Raw genomic sequence first — 20792 nt, forward strand, 5'->3', positions numbered from 1 at the left:
ATGTTCAAAATTGTAAATGTCTTAATCTCATTGTTTACAAAGAAAGGTTTCAAGATGATGGGGTTTGTAAATGTTTGAAATGCTACTAGTTCATTGATATAACAGTCAATAAGAGCCTTCATATCATCTGAGTCACAAACTTAACCGCCACAACTGATAATGCATCTTCCGTTCGAATTCGAGATGTCCAAATATTAAATCAACCATTCTTCCTTTAGCGCCGGACGGAATTGAGATATTGTTTGCAAATTAAGTGCTATAACACATCTAAAAAATACTAATGAAGTGAACAACTACAAGTAAAATACATTAACATTACTCAGTGTCCGCATATCAATAGCCTACAATGATATGATATAGCATAAGAAATGCATTACTACTCTATGCGGTAAATAAATTGCTTTATCGCCCTTTATCCAAGTAATAATGGTTAAAGTAATTGCATTTAAATTTGTATTTATTTACAAACAGTTCCCTTTACATTTATATTGGATTCACACACTTAATTATTGTTTGATATTTTAAATTCTTTTGATAGGTATCTTCTCATCTTGACCTCCATCAAAACTAGCGTGGCTGGCGATCGAGTGGTTTCTTAGGGGAAAGTCCTCTATCGACTTTATGAAAACAGGTTGTGTGATCATACAATGTGATGTGACCTCGATTCCTGGTCTATAAATAACAACTATATTACTATACAATTATTGCCGAAAAATAAATCACCCTACAACCAGGTAAAGATTTACGACAATCTGTAAGCTACATAAGGAACAAATTTTATTTATTCTGTTCTCTTAGATGCAATATAGATAGATAGGAACAAATATATTCGTATAAAACAGATTTGGCAAACCCTTGTAACAAAGCAGATATGATCGTCAAATTTTCGAACACATGTTACAATTCTTTGAATACTGCGCGCAAACCGAGGCGACTGTACCACATTTTTGGTACTATTGGCAATGACATAAGCAATAACAAACTTTTAGTTTTTTTTATATTGCTAGTTCGTACCCAAGGCTTCGCACCCAATTTTCACAATCTAAGGTACAGTAAGCACTTGACAAACTACTTACACAAAGTAAGGACTTAGTAGTAGGATACTTACTACTTGTTAAAGGCTCTTGTGATGTAATATGATAGAGTTCTCTGACATTTTACAAACGTAAGTGGGCATACACCATGTAGATATTATTCATGGTTAAGAGTATCGGAGTTCAACCTGACTCTTATATCATGATTTAGACGTGTAGGAATATTTCTGGTGTAAGTTAATTTTAGCTATAACGTCACAGCTGAGTCTGCCTTGTTACCCCAATCAAGAAAATACGAATACATAGGTTTTAGTAACTTAACCGGCCAAAAAGCGTTTACTTCTAGCCCTTGTTATATATTGATGTGACAAGGTTTAAGATATTTCCAGTGGCATAATAGAGTTTGCCTTGTCCCGATGAAGAAAATAAACGTACATACATAGGACTGAGAAGCCTATAACGGCCTACGTAGAAATCTTATCTACTTCCCATATATTTCTGGTATAAGAGGGAAATTCTTATCAAATTCACGCAACATTAAAAAATAATCCTTTATAAGGTTTAGCGTTGAAGGTTGGTTTTATAACAGTGTTCAAATAGTATTTACAACGCACTGATGTTTTAAATTCATCACTGGCACAATCAGGAGTAAAATTTAGATATTAACTTTCTATTTGCTGTCTGTATTACTCTACTGATCAAGCACCATATATTTAATATTTTATCAAATTTAAATGCAAACGTATGTTTCAACCAATTTATTCAACTTTAGCTGGAAGTTCAACAGCTGTTTAGTATCATCAGTTCAATTTGGATTATAAAAATATAAATAATAATTTTTGTTTTAGTTTCAAATAATTTCAGGTAACTTTTCTAATATTTCTCTTTATGTAAACCTTCCTCGGATGTCAATGAATATTTCACGAATTTGTCCAGACGTTTCCCAAAATTAGCGATTAGCAACACATTTTCAATTAATTTTTATTTATAAGATATATAATTTAACATAGCCGTACTGTCAAGTTTGTATGTTTATGGACAAAATTAAGAATTGCAGCTCTTATTCGTGCACCATGGTAATAGCATATTTTCACATCCGCCGGGAAAACCCTAGCGCGAGTCGTTAGACGAGCACTGGAAAGAGTCATTATTATTCTCGAGATTTGAATGCTTCTTTTCGCGATACTACATCATAAAATGATTACTACGGTTATAAATACTGTATGATCTATTTCAAAACTCATTGGGACTTAAAGACATGTATTAAAAAAATGATATTTCAAGATTTAAAAAAACATATTACGTCCGTGACTGACTCTGCTCGATTGTGTTAGGTTATTTGTAATAAATAGTGTCCGAAAATTATCCTTTTCTTTTACTTTGTGTACCGGTACGCTTAGATTTAACATTTCATACCTCGGAAGACGCCAAAACACAAGATTTTTTTTATCTCATTTAAGCCTCAGCGTCAGCTATGCCGGCTTCGAAGTACCCTGGTTTTTTAAAATTAAAGTACAAAGTACATGATTCGACCTCCCCGGGATTTGAACCCGTGATCTCTCGGTCAGAGAGCCGAGACTATTACCATTAGTCTACGGAGGAGGACAAACACAATATGACTTTGCATATAAAATACCCATTAAAATTCTTTGATGCGTTAAAGCAGCTGATGCATTTAATAACACAATATTTTACTAACAGCTGATTTTCACCTATCCTGGTAGTATCGTAAAACATACCCATCATTTATTATTGCCATGTTATACAGTACCTATAACGAAGCTTGTTATACATAGAATTGTTTGAGAGTACATCGTTCTACCTAAATTACTAATAAAAATATAATTATAAGGCTTTTAGTTGGAAAATCATTATATTAAATGTGTTAATTTTAGTAAAATACTGTATTCATAGTTTTCCACATCATAAAGCCAATAAATTATCTCATTCCGGAACCACCGCTCCCTGGATGACACCAGGTCTACATACCTATTTCTGCATATCTGACTTGTCAACATCCGCTGACCGTCCTTCGGGTTTGCGCCGGATGTAACTCGGCATATTTCGGATCTCTTATCGCCAGACCGCCGGACGCCTTTGCGAGGTGTATTGATTGGCATGAGCGCTTTCAGGCGCCTGGTGCGGCGCCGTTCTTACAAAATCAGGGCGAGATTGTAACTTGCTGTATAAGTTAGTGTTACACTGTGTTACTACACTGAATCCGTACTTTTCTGAAACCATAAGATTATCCTCACGACTACAAACATAAAACGTATAATAAACCTTTATTGTATATTAAATGTCTATTTTTCGCATGTTTTGATTTATATGTTTTAACTCAAAAAAATTCACAACCCACCTATGATTTGAGTTGAAATGTTGGCGGTGTTACCTTTTTATTGATGCCCTGAACAAATTCTTAAAAAATTCATTACCAGTTACAGTCCAGGAGGTGAGAGGTAATTTGGATTGTATCTAAATCTGGTTTTTCTTGATATTAATAGAAAAATTTTCCCTGAGAAAAGCATTTATCGTCAGCTGGACTAGTTCTGGGGGATGTCGAATGGAAGTGTTTCAAATGATTATAAATATGAAATGATTTTTTTCTAAAAGTAATGTTTTTCTTACCCTTAAAGTTGTGACTTTAAATTTGTTTATCTATTTGTTTGAAGGTGATATAACTACCTATTATTTATATATCTGATGGTTGGTTTAGCTAGAAAAAATATAATCTGAGAAAAAATGACCATTTCATTTTTTTACCCTTCTATTTCAACCTCCACTAAAACTAGCATGGCTGATGATCTATTTCTTCCATAAGGAAAATTCATCTGCCGATTTAAGAAAAAACCATGTTGATTGCTTATATAGTGCAAATTACCTCTCAGCTTCAAGGCTATATTATCACACTGTATAAATAAATAAAGGGCTGAGTCACACTCTTACTTGACCTTTGTATGACCATATACCCAAATTGTCTGGGTTACATAATTCAGGTACTTTTAAAACTGTAAGTTGCAATCATAATTGTTTATGCTGCAGGGTCTCCACTCAAATATGACCCAGACTTGTGTGGTCCACAGAAACACAGGTCATGTACAGACATTCTCTGCTTACTTCTCTTTCTTTTCTTCCTCGCTGCTTGGGCCGGAGTTGCTTCCTTTGGTAAGTGCATATTTTTCTCAGTAGGCATCATAATCATAATTTAATATGTTTGTATAGTTAAAAATCCATTATCAACATGACAATTAAAAAATAATATCTATATTTTGAAAAATAACCATTTTATTTCAGTAAATATATCGGTAGATCTCGTGAAGATGAAGTTTGGTGTTTTTTTTAAGTGTCATAAAAATTACTGTAATTATGTTCTCCATTAGTTGCACAGCATATATTAATCAATACTCTACTTCTCTTCACATACTTGGGACCATGTCCGTGTTTACATTTGCCATTCTTACTGCAGCAAAAAGGCACTCATATGAACTCTTATTCTTTTTCATAATACATAATGTTCTTTATTGACGTTTGAACAAATCTATCCACCCGGTCGAGACATTTTTTTCCTGTGTTTGTGGACAGTCAAAGAGTAATAAAAATGTAAAACTATACCAATAAGTACATTTTTCAGTGTGAATATTACATCATCTATCATAAGATCTTTAAAATTTGTATGCTGCCAAAAAGTATGAGGTACTTCGTACTGAATAACTGTGTGCCTATATAGTACTAGCATGTATATTAGTACACACTAGTAGTAGGCTATATATCAGCATACTTAAAAATAGTACGAAATTAACAGCACATAGAGCAGTGGCTGTGCGTGATGTACAATCTAGATTAGTACAAAATAGTCATCATCTCAGCAATAGTAAAATAAGAAATGCTATAATATATGAATGACAAAAATGATAAAAACAAAAAATAAATAAAAGATAAAAAAACTTGTCAGTTTATATTAGATTAAAATTAATATGAATTTTAGTTAAAATAACACTAACTGAATTTATTTGTTTTTAAATTATAGAATCTGTATCCCTAACTCATAATTTCTTTTTATGTAGTTCTTCCAACAGTATTTCACATGATTCAAGAACAGATTATTGTAACCTATGGCACATTGCTTCATGAATCTCATCTTGATAAAGGACAGACAATACAATACAATACAGTCTTTATTTACAAATTCCTTGGAGAATTGTAAGGGCGTCAAAATATCTTTTACAGTGCATAATATATATACGTATATATAAAAGTTTTAGTTGAGTTCAAAGAATTCCTCCAATGAGTAGAATGGGTGATCTTCAAGCCATTTTCTTAGCATGTGCTGGAAGTTCTTGCCTTGAAGTTTCCTTATCTCCGGTGGTAGGTGGTTGTGCAGTTTTCTTCCAATGTAGGTTGGTTTTCTCTCGTACAGTGACATGTGGTGGGTCGGTAGGTGATATAGTTCAGCACCCCTTGTGTTGTACTGATGGACATCACTGTTTTTTTTTAGGGTTTTCATTACAGGTGTTGGAGATCACTGCTTCAATATAGAGATTCATAACAGTCAAGATTTTAAAAGTTTTAAATGCTGTTCTGCAGCTGCCATTGTAGTGTAATTCTGCTAAGGCTCTGATGGCTTTCTTCTGAATTTTAAGGACTCTATCTAAGTTAGTCTTTGAGGTTCCACCCCACACAACCAGACCATAGCGGAGATGGGACTAAAAAACTGCAAAGTACCCAGTCCTGGCAGTGTTTGTATCACAAGAACTTGCAATGCGTTTTACTGCAAAGTAGCCAGTGTTAAGCTTTTTGCATAGGCTGTCCAAGTGAGGCACCCATGTCAGGTTTTTGTCTAGGGTAACACCCAGAAACGTAGTATGATTCTTCATTTCCACATTTGGGATGTGTTCAACTATCTCTGCTCGCCTTCCAAAAGCAACTTGTAGTGTTTACTGCCAGATCATTTTTACTACAGTATTCATATGCTTTTTTTACTTAAGTGAGACAAGATGATGTTAGATTTTCTGACTTGGAGCTTTTTAGGACCAGGGTGGTGTCATCCGCGTACATAAGAGTGTGACATTGATTTCCTATGTACTGAGGCATATCATTTGTGAAAAGGATGAACAAGACTGGGCCGAGAACTGATCCTTGTGGCACTCCTCGGTTGACTGGTAAGGGACCTGACTTGGTTTTTCCTGTTACCCCATTTGTTGTTTGTTTGAGTTCAACTAGCTGACTTCGACCCATGATATAACTTCCGAACCACTTTTTAGCTGTTCCTGTTATTCCAAGAAATTCTAGTTTTTGCAGTATGAGCTCGTGCCCCAGGCAATCAAAGGCCTTACTGAAGTCGAGGAATATGCTTGTTGTTAGTTTACCTTCTTCGAGATTGTCAATTATGGTTTCAACCATGTCGATCATTGCAGTAGTTGTTGATTTACCCCTTAGGAATCCATGCTGTGAAGTTGTGATTAAGTTGTGCTGTGTACAGTACTGTAGGAGTCTTTTTAGGACAATTTTTTCTATAACCTTGGAGAATGTGGAAATAAGTGATATCGGTCGGTAATTACTAACTTCCTGTTTTGATCCACCTTTAAATTTCGGGTATACTATGGACAGCTTTAGGTTTGTTGGGAACTCTCCGGCTTTGAATGATCTGTTAGTTATATTTACCAGAGGTTTAATTAATTCATTTGAGCAGAACTTCAGCATTTTAGATGAGAATTCATCAAAACCAGCGGAGTTTTTTGTTTTTAATTCCTGAATTGTGAATTTAACTTCTTTCTCTGTTGTGGGAGCTAGTGTAGTCATTGAAAAAACATTGTTTGTAGGATATGGGTTGAGTGGTGGTAAGTTTGAGATTTGTTGGTTCATATTAGCTTTTTTAAGCGTGTTTTCAGCCACATTTACGAAGAAGCTATTAAAGTGTTCCGCTAGCTTTTTGGAATCTTTGGCCAGCTCTTCATTGATTTTTAATTCTATTTTTTTACAGTCTGCTGCTTTAGTTGTTGACCATGTATTCTTAATTACGTCCCATGTAGCTTTTGATTTGTTATCAGCTGTATTGATATGGTTTGTGGAAGCTTCTTTCCTCAAAGTTTTAAGCCTTAGGTCGTAAAGTCTTTTTCTTTCTACAGTTATTGCCTTGTCGGCCTTATTCCCTGAAAGCTCATAGGTTCTCAGTGCTTTAAGATATTCTTCCTTTAGTGTGTTGGCTTCTTGGTCTTCAATTGTCTTAGTTTTTTTTCTCTTAGTTCTGGTTTTTTTTCGTGGGCATGACGAGTCAAGGGCTAGTGTCAGGGTTGTTTGGAAGTGTTTGAAGGATTCATCTACAGAAGTTGCCAGAAGTACATTGCTCCAATCTTCTTTTTGAAGAGCACTCTTTAGTTCCTCTAGATTAGTTTGACTAAACAATCTCTTGTATGTGCTTGGCTCAGTGGGTTTCTCATTAACAAGGTGGCAGGTTTGTGCTGAGTGATCAGAGATACCTGCATGGATCACCTTGGTGGTGATTTTCTCATGAGGTAGGTTTGAGCATATCCAGTCAATAGAGGTTTGTGTGCTCTTTGTTATTCTCGTGGCTGGTAGTTCAAACCTCTCGATATTATGGGAGGTCAGGATTTCTCCTAAGTCTCTGTTTCTTTTGTCAGTCCTTCTCAGATCTATGTTGATGTCTCCCATGATAATTAGTGGGGAGTTTTCCAGGTTTTTTTCATTAATTATCTGTGACAAAATGGTGGTAGATTCTTGCAGGTTACTCTGTGGAGACCGGTAAGTTCCCAGAATATTGAGCTTGTCCTTACCATTTTTTACTTGGATAAGTGCGGCTTCTAGTACTTGTTCTCTGCAATAATTTGACACATTCACTTCCTCAGTGACGTCTTCAAGGAAGTTTTCTATGTACACAGCAACTCCTCCGCTTTTGTGTTCTGATCTGGAAAAATGAGCCTTGAGATTGTAACCAGAGAGTATTTTTGTATTTTCAATCTCTTCCTTTCTGAGACCGTGTTCAGTAAGAATGACAATATGAGGATGTTCTTTTTCTATTAAGTGCTGCAGGCGGTCGATTTTGTTCGAAACATATTGTGTGTTTTGGTGGAGTAGAAGTAATTCGAATTTCGGGGTTGATTTTCTTTTTTTTGTTAGTCCATGGTTGCGTATTCTGAAGGAATTATTGGGGTTTTGTAGCGAGTACTTTTCTGAGAAACCAGGCCTAAAAAAAGGGCCTCCTTCATTTGGTAGTTTTTTCTCAGCTCTGTGAAGTGATGAATATTATTATTAAAGAAAGCCTCTACAGATTCTTTTGGATCTCTGATCATAGCTGTTTTTGGTGGATTTTTTCTGCTCGCTGTGTTCAGCACAGGTTCAACTTTGTTTACAGTACGATATTCTGCACTACTTGACGCTTCTTTTGATTTTTTTACCTGTAAGGATACACTTCGGTGGCTCTGTGAATTTCTTCTGTAATTTTTAGTTTTATATTTAATTGATGGTTCAGTGGTGGTTTGCTTTCTTTCATGGTACTTGTTTTTTTCTGTATCAAGTGTAGTTGATTCTAGGTGCGATCGCAATGCAGAAGTGTGGACAGAAGAGTTGCTCTTCTCAGCCGTGGTAGTCACGGTCTCTGCAGCAGTGGCAGTCATAGGTGTCCCAGCCAAGGTGGTACTGGTTATCTTTTCAGCCATGGCGGTTACAGGTGTCTTAGCCAAGGTGATACTGGTTGTTTGGAGGACGATCGACTCAGCCGCAGGTGTCGCAGGCATCTCTGCCACGGTTGTTTGGGCTGCGGATGTTGCAGGCGCCACGGCGTTCTCCAGTAGGTTTTCTATGTGGTCTTGTCTTGATTTTATATCACCTAAGTTTGACAAAATTTTGGAATTTGAGGACTGAATCGAGTTCTCCAGTTTTTCTTGCCTCAGTTTTATTTGAGATAACTCATCAGTTATTAGTGGTGCGTTTGAGGGCAAAGGTGTCAGTGGGTTTAAAGATGTCATGCCAGTCTCTGGTTCAGTCTGTGTTCCACACTCCGAAAGCGAGGCGTTCATTAGTGGATTCCTGTTTAGGTCCCTTTCCTGGAAGCTCTCGAGCTTTTTCTTTAACAATAAAATAGCATTATTCTGTACAATATTCTGTTTTTCATGTGCACTTATTATATTTAGCTGTTGCATGTCATGACCTTCAAAAGTACTAGTCAACTCGTTCCTCAGTGTTTTCTCTTTGTCTAGCTGGTTCTCAAGCTGCTTGATGGTTTCAAGCAGTGAAGTTATTCTGTTTGATAGGGCATCTTTGTCATCTTCAAGTTCTTCGATTACGGCTTGGTCTTTAGCTTTGCTTACACTGCTTTGGTTTTTTATTCTCTGTGCCAGCTCAGAGTTTCGTAGCGTTAAGTCTAGAAGGTCCTGTTTTAGCTTAGTGTTTTCTTCCAAGAGAATGTTGCCGAATTCAGCTGCTAAGGTAAGTGATGTATTTAGGTCGGGATTTTCATTGTCTGCAATTTTCGCTTGGATGTCTTCTATTGCAGTGTACGAGAGAGACGTGTCGGTGTGTGCATGGTTTTGGGGTGTAGGTGTACTTGTTAGGTTTTCAATATTTATTGTATTAGATTTGCAGGTGTCACACGACCACATTTTTATGTCTTTGTCTGTGAGATTTTTAAACTTTTTATAACTCCATGTTAGGCATTTTGCGTGATACCACTTTTTGCAGGAGCTAGCACATTTTATTCCTTGATATTTGACTCCAGTCTCACATATTCCACAAGGAAATTTAGACATTTTGTTTTATTCAGTAAAAATTAAATTAACATTATTGTATTATTTGGGGCGGATAGGAGTAAGTAATAGTCATCAATTGATTATTGGAGTCAATCAGATAAAATATATGAGCATACAGAGACATTTAAGGCTGTAGCCTGGTAATTGTTATTTAGATTGGTGATTGACAGCTGATAGATAAGAGTCTAGTCTGCAGTGCTGTCTGCAGCTGCAGTGTTGGGCAGGTTTTGCACACTTTGGAGCCATTTTTATTGCTGACAAAGCCAGTAGATACATAATATGAATTGGGTGTGTAGAATACTACCAGTCAAGTTACCTGCCTCAGGCTACTTGCATCAAGTATTCTGATTGTTGTAGACTAGGAAATCACTTGTTATTACATTGGTTGGCTACAAAGGTTGTTGTTCATGTCTGATCAGCACCCTTATGAATTGGGTGTGTAGAATACTACCAGTCAAGTTACCTGCCTCAGGCTACTTGCATCAAGTATTCTGATTGTTGTAGACTAGGAAATCACTTGTTATTACATTGGTTGGCTACAAAGGTTGTTGTTCATGTCTGATCAGCACCCTTATGAATTGGGTGTGTAGAATACTACCAGTCAAGTTACCTGCCTCAGGCTACTTGCATCAAGTATTCTGATTGTTGTAGACTAGGAAATCACTTGTTATTACATTGGTTGGCTACAAAGGTTGTTGTTCATGTCTGATCAGCACCCTTATGAATTGGGTGTGTAGAATACTACCAGTCAAGTTACCTGCCTCAGGCTACTTGCATCAAGTATTCTGATTGTTGTAGACTAGGAAATCACTTGTTATTACATTGGTTGGCTACAAAGGTTGTTGTTCATGTCTGATCAGCACCCTTATGAATTGGGTGTGTAGAATACTACCAGTCAAGTTACCTGCCTCAGGCTACTTGCATCAAGTATTCTGATTGTTGTAGACTAGGAAATCACTTGTTATTACATTGGTTGGCTACAAAGGTTGTTGTTCATGTCTGATCAGCACCCTTATGAATTGGGTGTGTAGAATACTACCAGTCAAGTTACCTGCCTCAGGCTACTTGCATCAAGTATTCTGATTGTTGTAGACTAGGAAATCACTTGTTATTACATTGGTTGGCTACAAAGGTTGTTGTTCATGTCTGATCAGCACCCATATGAATTGGGTCATTTTTTGTATTTTAGTAAAGCCAATCAGACATGTACAGGAAGGTGGTTCTGGACCTCCATTAAGTTGTAACTGATATATTAGCACTCCTGGTTACTGTGAGGCATTATGTTGGCTTTTGTACCCATTTTCTAATATCACTCACCCTGTATTTTTAGACTGTACAGGATGTTATGTTCAGTTTTCATATATACATAATTATTTGTTTTATTAAAAATGTATGGGTCTTCAATATCCCCTTTAAACATTTTCAATTAATGTGTTAAACAAATGTTTCCCTAATTGTATATTATATTTGGATGATAATATAACTTTAATATCTATTTATATTTTACTTTGAATTTTTCAGCTTATAGAAATGGAGATCCAAAACGGTTGATGTTACCAGTTGACTCATATGGCCATCGTTGTGGTGAACCTGACTTGATCAATCCAAACCTTTTCTTCTTTGATCTCACTGCCTGCTTGAGCCCTGATGCTATCTGGAGGGGTTGTTCTACACCTCAGGTGAGATTACATTTGTGATCGATACTATATGAAAAGGGTATCATAATTTTTATTAATGTGAAGAGACAAAAAAAAGAAAAACAGCTAGTGTTAAAATGATGATGATATTGATTCAGTCAAAGTAATAGATTATAGTAATAATATGTAATCAACGTCCACAATTGTGATTTGTAGAAGTTTAGGCTCAAAGAGGTATCTATCCTCCAAGCAAAGTAATTTTGAAGTAGAACTATGGGAATAGCCTTAGAAACATACATAGAATCGTAAAAATAGTCCAAAGTTGACAGTATTATGTATAAGAACATCAATCATAATAAATTACAATTTAAGACAAATCCATATGGATCCTTTTATGAAGGAGATGTGTGGTATATTGACTCTCATAATTCAGTTGATAAAACATTAGGCCTACTTCCTGAAAGGAAAATCATAACGTGACTAGTGAGAAGCTTATATCATGATGAATGTATTAATTTGATTAGAACAGAGATAATTTCAAATCTTTTGGAGTGGCCATATGTGATATGGTGATGGATGTTATGAGAATAAAGGTACATGAGATTGCTAGTGATATAGGCATCCCAAGTGAATGGGTGCAGTATACTTTGCATCATCATGTGATCATGTAAATGTTATTTATAAGATGAGTGTCACAATTACCCACAGTCAAAAAAAACCACAAATGTGTGAAGTGTTCCAAAATCAATTTGCATTCTTGATTTCAAGTTTGTTGTTAACAATGAAAGGTTTTTGAAGTTATTAGAAATGTGTCTAGACATTTGCCACCGTTCAGTGATACAAGAAACCTGTAACACTTCAATATCTGCAGTCTAAACTCTTCCTCAGGTGAATAACTATTCTTAAACATAACTACAATCTAGGTAACATGTTGTGTGTAAATTTCAAACACATTCACTAAATCACGCACTTAAAATAACACTAATTATTAAAACTTAACTAAAGAATCACGCTGTGTCTGCACTTTATGAAGCACTAAAGACGTTGCGGCTATTTCAGCATAATTTAGGGGACTTTTGTCATTGTGGAGGAAACTTGAAACCAATGCTACACACCTGAAAACAAAGTACAGACCAAACAATAGGTTGCTAGAGGAGAGGTTGCATAAAGGCAATGACTGTTTCTTCAGCCAGGATGGTTATGGGAATTGTTTTTTTAGGAGTTCATTGGAATAACCATCATTGACTACTTGCTTGGAAATGGTAGAACAGTTACAGTTGCATATTATAAATTATTATTGGATCAACTAAAAGATAAGTTACAAGAAAAACTTCCACTACTAACCTACAAAAAGTTATTTCTTAACATGACAACTCACCAGCTAATTTCTTTGGAATTGTATCCGCAAATTTAATGGTAAGGTTCCAACTCGTACATCTGCCTATTCCAGATTTGGCTCCCTCATGTCTACCATAAAACGAAAAAGAGATTTTATTTAAATAAGTATATAATTGCTGAAACCAATGCCTAATTTTTGGAATTAGACCAATCCTACACTGTTCAGATGGGGCAAACTACTTAGCACTGGAAAAGTGCATAAGTGATTTTATGTATAAATAATATATTGGTCGTTCTACTTCTTAATGGGTTTGGAAGAATTCTAGCTGAAGAGAGATTAGGACAATCAATCAGTACCATATGAGCAACAGTGAATCTGTTAGGTAGGTTGTATATTTCATAAAGAGGTGGAAAAATCGATGCAATGTAAGTTTAATAATACAAGGTATTGGTCTTCGATAGCTGCCATAACTGGGAGATCACAAGAGTGACGGTCCAGCTACCAAAAATTGCTGTTCGTTAAGCGTTACCCAGGGAGCACGTGTAGCAAGCTACGGACGCGAACAACTTCACCCCCCTGCTGAGTGCTGAGCAATATAGCACCACCTGAGATTAGACGCAAAGAGGCTCTTCTGAGAGAGTTCAATAAGATCGTGTCCAATCCCGAATTGCCCGTTACGCGCGACCTTCCTCAGCAAGATAGCCGGCTCAAATCACGCAAGCCATCACTACAAACAGCATCCCAGTTGATAGAGGAGAACTTTACGCCTAATGCTAACTGGGCGTCATCCTGGGAATCATTCGATGGACGGAACAAGTTCTTGATATCCGATCCTACGAAAGCAGCGGGTGGCTTGGAAATTCCTCGAAAGGAATGGGTTTTATTGAATCGTTTTCGAACTGGGGTTGGGAGAAGCAATCACTGGAAATTCAAGTGGGGTATTACTGACGACCAGACGTGTGATTGTGGCGCAAACTCTCAGACAATTGAGCACATTGTAAACGACTGCCCTTTGCGATTATTTTCTGGTGGTCTGGCTGGTCTGAGTGGTTTAGAGGATGGGTCTCTAAACTGGCTCAGTAATTTGGATTTAGCTTTGTGACGGGAGATTTTAATATTATTTTTAATTTATGACTCAAGAACTTTGTTCTTACGTACTTTTTAATAATTGTAATTTTTAATTTATTTATTTATGGATAGCTGCCTTTGTCCCCCATACGAGATATATATATATATATATATATATATATATATAATACAAGGTATGATATTAAATGAATCACTGTTACAGGTTTGTGTTTCTAAATGTCCAGAAGATGTGTGGATAGCAGAGACTTACTTGTCAGGAGTCTTACAATTCAACATAAGTTTAATAATACAAGGTATGATATTAAATGAATCACTGTTACAGGTTTGTGTTTCTAAATGTCCAGAAGATGTGTGGATAGCAGAGACTTACTTGTCAGGAGTCTTACAATTCAACATAAGTTTAATAATACAAGGTATGATATTAAAGGAATCACTGTTACAGGTTTGTGTTTCTAAATGTCCAGAAGATGTGTGGATAGCAGAGACTTACTTGTCAGGAGTCTTACAATTCAACATAAGTTTAATAATACAAGGTATGATATTAAATGAATCACTGTTACAGGTTTGTGTTTCTAAATGTCCAGAAGATGTGTGGATAGCAGAGACTTACTTGTCAGGAGTCTTACAATTCAACATAAGTTTAATAATACAAGGTATGATATTAAATGAATCACTGTTACAGGTTTGTGTTTCTAAATGTCCAGAAGATGTGTGGATAGCAGAGACTTACTTGTCAGGAGTCTTACAATTCAACATAACCGATGTCCAGAATCATCTCATCTGCTACAATGAAACCATTGTAAAAACTGTTGTTGACAAAAATACACTTCAAGATGTTGTTAACAAGAAAGCTTGTGCCAGTTGGTATGTTCCAAGCCAGTCATGTGAGTATTCTAAAGCAGCAATAATAAGGCAGCAAATGTTCATAGAGAAAAAGACATTATAACAAGTATGGTGTCCTAAACTATTTTTTAGCAATGCTATTTCCTATGAGAGTTGATTGGAAAGAAACCATTAAGTGCTAACTTGTACGCTTTAAAATAAATAAGTTTTGATCATTCACTTCTTACAAAAATTTACTTACAATATTATATATAGGCCTATATTTTGTTATTAACATATAAATAAAAGAAAAATGTTATTGAGAAAGGAAGAGTGGAGCTGTTATGGTAACATATGACCCGATAGTAAGAGGGAAAGTTTGGAATAAGATAAAATAAGCTTGTTCAGCTCACCTTTAGCAGACATTTGTGAAAGGTAAAATCTTGCACCAAGTAGGTTCCAGGTGTATGCACACTAATAACTGCTCTTAGGAGGAAGAATAGGTCTTAGACATACTGACACAGCACTTGTAAAGATGTTACTGTGTACCACACAAAGCATCGTGTTTGGTACATAAATAAAGCCAATCAAACTTTTTGAACACATTGACCATCATTGCTTGTTATATAAAATTAACCATAATATGCAGGGCAACATTTATAACAATCATGTGCGTTTATTAAAAATATAGATAACAAAACATTTAAAAATAAACACCAAATAAATAGTTGATGTAAATTTAATTTATTACAGCTGGAATTCATGTAATAAACAAGGAAGGTGATAATTTAAGGTTGATGGGACCAATCCTATTTTGGATGACTGAATTTTTGGATATTACAGAGGGTTCAAAGTTGCTTCTAGTTGTGAAATCTAAAAATAAGCAGTTTCCTCCAGCTGCTCTGCATACTTTAACGTCACTTCTAAAGCTTAGTGTCCTTCGCTGTGTGAAACTTTCTGTGCACTTTCCTCCAACACCATATCCTCTTCATCGTCTTCTTCTCCGTTTCCGTTTGCCATGTTCACTATTTCTTCATCTACCACATCATATTGTTCATCTTGGGCAATCCACTCCTTCATGTCCTCTTCTTGTTGGCTGTTCCAAGGTTACTTGCCAAATAGGCTCATCCCTCAACTGCACTTTCTGGTGATCCCTGCCATAATGAAAAATCTTTAATTTGGTGCTCTAAAAGAAGATAATGTTTTAGAATATACAGTAGAGTCCCGTTAATCCGACCTAATTGGGACTGACCCCTATTCGGATTATGTGATTGTTTGGATTAGCCAGAATTACAGAAAAATACGGTTTTAAACTTGAGAATGGGTCTATTTTGTTATAGAATTATCAACATTGTTTATTAAAACATGTTTTATGACTGTTGCATTGTATTTCTTCACAAATAAACGTGTTTGCGAATACTAAGCAAATTTACCGTATTTAGTGTGAGAGTTCTATTTTTAAGCAATGTGAGTCATCCAATAAACTCTCTTCAATGCGTCAAAAGACAATAACTGAATTTATGTCTTTTAACAATTAATATTATACTCAATAATAATATCAGTACTGTACGTCCAATTTTTGTTTGATTTCACTTCATAATACAGTAATATAACTCATACTTAACCTATAAGTTTCAATTTGGTACTGTATTTAACTTCATTATTTATGCACTGTACCGTACACAACTTGTCTTAATAAAATACTGTATGTCTATTTAATTAAAGTTTTCTTTGTTTATATATGAAATGATGCACCCATTTTCATTTTTTAAGTAATTAGTTCCTAAACTGTTCATTATCGTTATAAATAATTCCTCCTGGACCTGTTCGGATTACACGTGTTCGGATTAGCGGGACTCCACTGTACATACATATTTTTCTTTACTTTTCAAACATATATGTATATTTTCAGTAAAGCCAAAATAGTTACTACCCTTCAAAACTATATAGTTTTTTAGTATAGTTTTATGAGCACTTCTAACTTTGCAATGCATTTTAAAGGTATTAAGAATATTGGATATCTATTAGCAGATTCAGTAATTGAATTTTGAAGAAGAAGGGAGAAATCAAAATTAGTTACAAGTTTTATAACAAAAACAACAATGATTTCAATAAAACATTGCTGCGTAAAATGTGTACACATCCAAAACTAAAATCCATGCAGTTTTTCAAAATGGAAAATAAAACTTGTGTATTGATAGATCATAATAAAGAGGTTTTGTAGCTTTTGTTTAAAGCATGTGTAAACATCTAGGTAAATTTACAGTTCTTAGGCAGCAGTACTGGCTTTGTTGGATATCTTGTCTGATAAGGTTTTGGCAGTTATTAGGTATACACTGGGAACATTATCTTGTCAGCCTTATGATTCCAACATATAGAAATATTTTATGGAATCTATACAATATGTTTTCTTTGTTTTGGATAAAAATTCATTTTTAGACATCTTTCATTCAAAAACCTTGGTCTTGTGTGTGTCCAGATAAAAACTAATATTAATAAATCCAAAGCCTGTGGTTTTAATCAAATTTTAGGCATACTTAATGAAAACAACAAAACACATTGTTTTCTGCTAATTGCTGTTCTGACTGCTTTTTCTAAAAAAATAAATTAAAGACAATAAATAAAATCAACAATGTTATGTATTTTTGCTTCATACTAATTAAGATCATTAAAAATACTTAATTTTTTGTTATACAATGTCAGTGAAAATAATAACTATTTGTTGTATTTTTTAGTTTACTTCAGATGCATTCCTAATCTGAAATTTAACTATGAACAATGGATTAATAACTACAAACAAAAATATGGCTTAAATGTGCCGTTTTCAACTGAGATGTTGAATCAGTCTGCACGTACTATGCAAACACTCAATGAATTGAATCAGGTTTGTTTTTGCGATTATTTAATTTGTATAGAAATATATATTCTGAAATCATAATTTTGAGCATTTTTTAAAAGTTGTAAGTCCAAAGTTTTTCAAGATGAGCCAACACACAATCACCTACATGCAAGGCTTTGGCATCTACTTCTATAAATAATTGGTTAAATCTGATTTTGTTCCTGAACAGAGAGATATTCACTTTTGTACTAATGGTGCTAGAAAAAAAATGTATTAAAACTTATTTTCTTATACACCCAGAATTTAGTTTCACCTGTGTATTTATACAGTTACTACACTTGAATTCATAAGTGGACGAAATCATTATAAGTTTAAATAAGAATAAAATTGATCAATGAAGGCTGCCAGATAAATTAGAATTACAATATCTGAAATTTAAAAATTGAAACTAATTGTGGAAAATTCTGGGGGTTTCAAAACCTATTCTTTTATTTTATATGAAAATCATTAAACATTACTTTTGCTCAAATGTATTGTAATTCAACAATACATGTGTACATGTACAACAAATTTAATGAAGGTACAGGTAAATTTAATATGTAGTACTGTACAAAATATTTATTTTTATAAATATTTATTATTTTTATTTATTTATTAATTTATAATTAATATATAAATAAATATAGTAAGTATGGAATATTACATGTTATGATTTACTGAAAAGAAATTTAAATTAAGGGGATCATTTACGGAAAAAGGTCACTTTAAAAATGGTTTAATAATTTATTGCTTTACATTTTCTTAACTTTAGAACTTAATCAGCACAAAAAATACATTAGATTTCAGATTATATATGTATTAATATAAGTTCTCATATGGTAGTACTGTAACGTGTACGTGCAATATTGACACTTTTTGTATTGATGTAAGAATGAAGCCACTAGTATAAAAATGTATAATAAGCCATGCACATTGATATTAAATATTTAAGATAAGTAAATTACCTCATAAAAGGTATATATAATGATCAGTATATTATTGTAAGTAGATAAGAATATAAGGTTCCTAGCTCACTTTCGGAGCCAACAGTAAATCAAGGGAAAAATACTGTTTAAAGGACAATAAACGAATCTGTAAATCACGAATGAAAAATTACCGAATCTATAGCTGTTTGCTTCTACTTTCTTGAGCTGTCAAATCAATCTATCGGAAATGTCTGCTACGACGAAAAATCTTCTATTCTACAAAATTGATAGTAACACAGTCTTTATCTTTAATAGTCTTCTTTCCAGTAACAACCAAGTGTAATTTATCATGTTTATTCAATTCTTTAATCTTTTTTTCATCCAAAACAGTCAAAAATCTATTTGGCAAATGTACTTTGAAATCTTCCAATTCTGCTATGATTGTAAGCCCGAATTTATCTTTCGTTTTATCCAATGTCACAATTTTATACTTCTTATTTTCTTCTAAATCAATCAATTTCTTATATTCTTTGAACTTTAAATCACCAACCTCATTTAATTCCTTTAGTAGCTCCATTTATATAGAACAAAAAATGTATTAGAGATTTTCTAAATTCCAATTTTATAGTGAATTTTCGAGAAATATCATTCAAATTGTCAACTTTTTAAGGTACATACAAACTGGTACTAGAGTTTTTTGAAAAATCTACCGAATTATCTCTAATTATTGTGAAGTTTTAGCTTAAAAAGTTGACAATTTGAACGATATTTCTCGAAAATTCACTATAAAATTGGAATTTAGAAAAAATTGGTAGTTAAAATTTTTCTTATATAAATGAAGGGTGAAAAAGTAACATGTCCGTTTTGTAAGAAAGAAATCCTAAAACATAACTATGATCGACATTATAGCTCAAAAATCCATTTAAAAAACAAACAACTTTACGAAAGTGAACTGAATTATTTGAGGAATTGGGCTAAAGAAAATCAAATTGTCGATCATGAAAAGATGTACAATATAGAAAAATTACGAGAATTAAAGAAAAACTTTAAGGAAGATAAAAAAGATCTCAATCTATTTAATGATGAAAACATTCAATCAATCGCTGAAAAATTGTCCATAGAAACAAACGATAAAACTAAGTCTGAAATGATCGAAGAAATTGATAAAACTCTTAACGAAAAACCTGAAAATATCATAGATGTTGAAGTTTTATCCTCTATACACGGTCTTTTCAAGCAATACATATTAACAAATTTAAATGATAATTCCATATCAATTTACAAATATCTATCAATTATGAGGCCAGAAATTAAAAGTTTAATAGAAAAATTTCAAGAGAATGTTAAAAATATGAAAGGTTATATCTCTTTGGAATGTGAATACGAAAGAACTTTAGTAAACGGTGAACCACAAACTTGCCCAATGTACTTTACTATAAAAGCAGACGAGATCTTTGATGTAAACGACTTTATTACTAAGCAATTTAATAAATTAACACATCGAGAACAGACAAATCATCCAAATAGAGGTTCTGGATGGACATTTAAAAGTTGTAAAAAATTAGTTTTGAGCCTTAATAAACACGAATTTATGAACGCAGGATCATATATCGATTTACCACAAGAGATCAAGGTAAAGAAAGCTTGTGTAAATATCAAAAATAAAGATGATTTCTGTTTTGTTTATTCTATCCGATGTGCTATTGGAAAACCCGAAAAGAATGCTGACAGAGCAAAGCAATACGAGAAATTTGTAAATGACGAGATATTTTCGGGCTTTGAGTATCCAATGTCTTTAAAAGATATACAATTATTTGAGAAACGCAACTCCAATTCCAAGTACAAATATCCAAAAATGTCTATAAATATCTATACTTATGACGAAAAACTCAACATTGTTCTATTACAAATTTCCGAAGTTTATAATGCCGAGTTAGAAATCGATTTATTGTATGTTAAACAAGAAGACAAATCTCATTATGTTTTGATCACGGATTTAAATAAACTCGTTTTCTCTCAATTATCTAAATGTAAAAATAAAAAATTTCTTTGTAGAAGATGTTTGAGTCATTTCTACAAATATAGTGCTTTAGCTTATCATTTAGAAATTTGCAAGCAACATGAAGTTTGTAAACCAATTATGCCATTTCCAGGTCAAACGACAACATTTACTAATTATCAAAAGAAATTTTCTCATCCTTACGTTATTTATATGGATTTTGAAAGCATATTAGAGAAGATTCCAATATGCAAAAACAATCCGCAAAAATCGACTACAACCAAGATTCAGAAGCATATTCCTTAC

The 20792-nt window shown here is 33.9% G+C and overlaps 1 protein-coding gene across 2 annotated transcripts; it reads left to right on the forward strand.

Annotated features, from left to right (window-relative positions):
• Positions 1 to 4076: 4076 nt before the first annotated feature.
• Positions 4077 to 17636, forward strand: LOC124374902 (choline transporter-like 2; the record flags this gene model as incomplete). 2 transcript variants are annotated; one of them, XM_046833039.1, is given in 5 exon segments in its annotated part: positions 4077 to 4199; positions 11318 to 11475; positions 14064 to 14495; positions 14616 to 14745; positions 17419 to 17636. In XM_046833039.1, coding segments are annotated over 5 exon segments (1046 nt in total), but the record flags the coding sequence as incomplete, so codon positions are not given.
• Positions 17637 to 20792: the final 3156 nt, after the last annotated feature.

The sequence above is a fragment of the Homalodisca vitripennis genome, unplaced genomic scaffold, assembly GCF_021130785.1.
Source record: "Homalodisca vitripennis isolate AUS2020 unplaced genomic scaffold, UT_GWSS_2.1 ScUCBcl_11086;HRSCAF=20230, whole genome shotgun sequence".
Taxonomy (NCBI): domain Eukaryota; kingdom Metazoa; phylum Arthropoda; class Insecta; order Hemiptera; family Cicadellidae; genus Homalodisca; species Homalodisca vitripennis.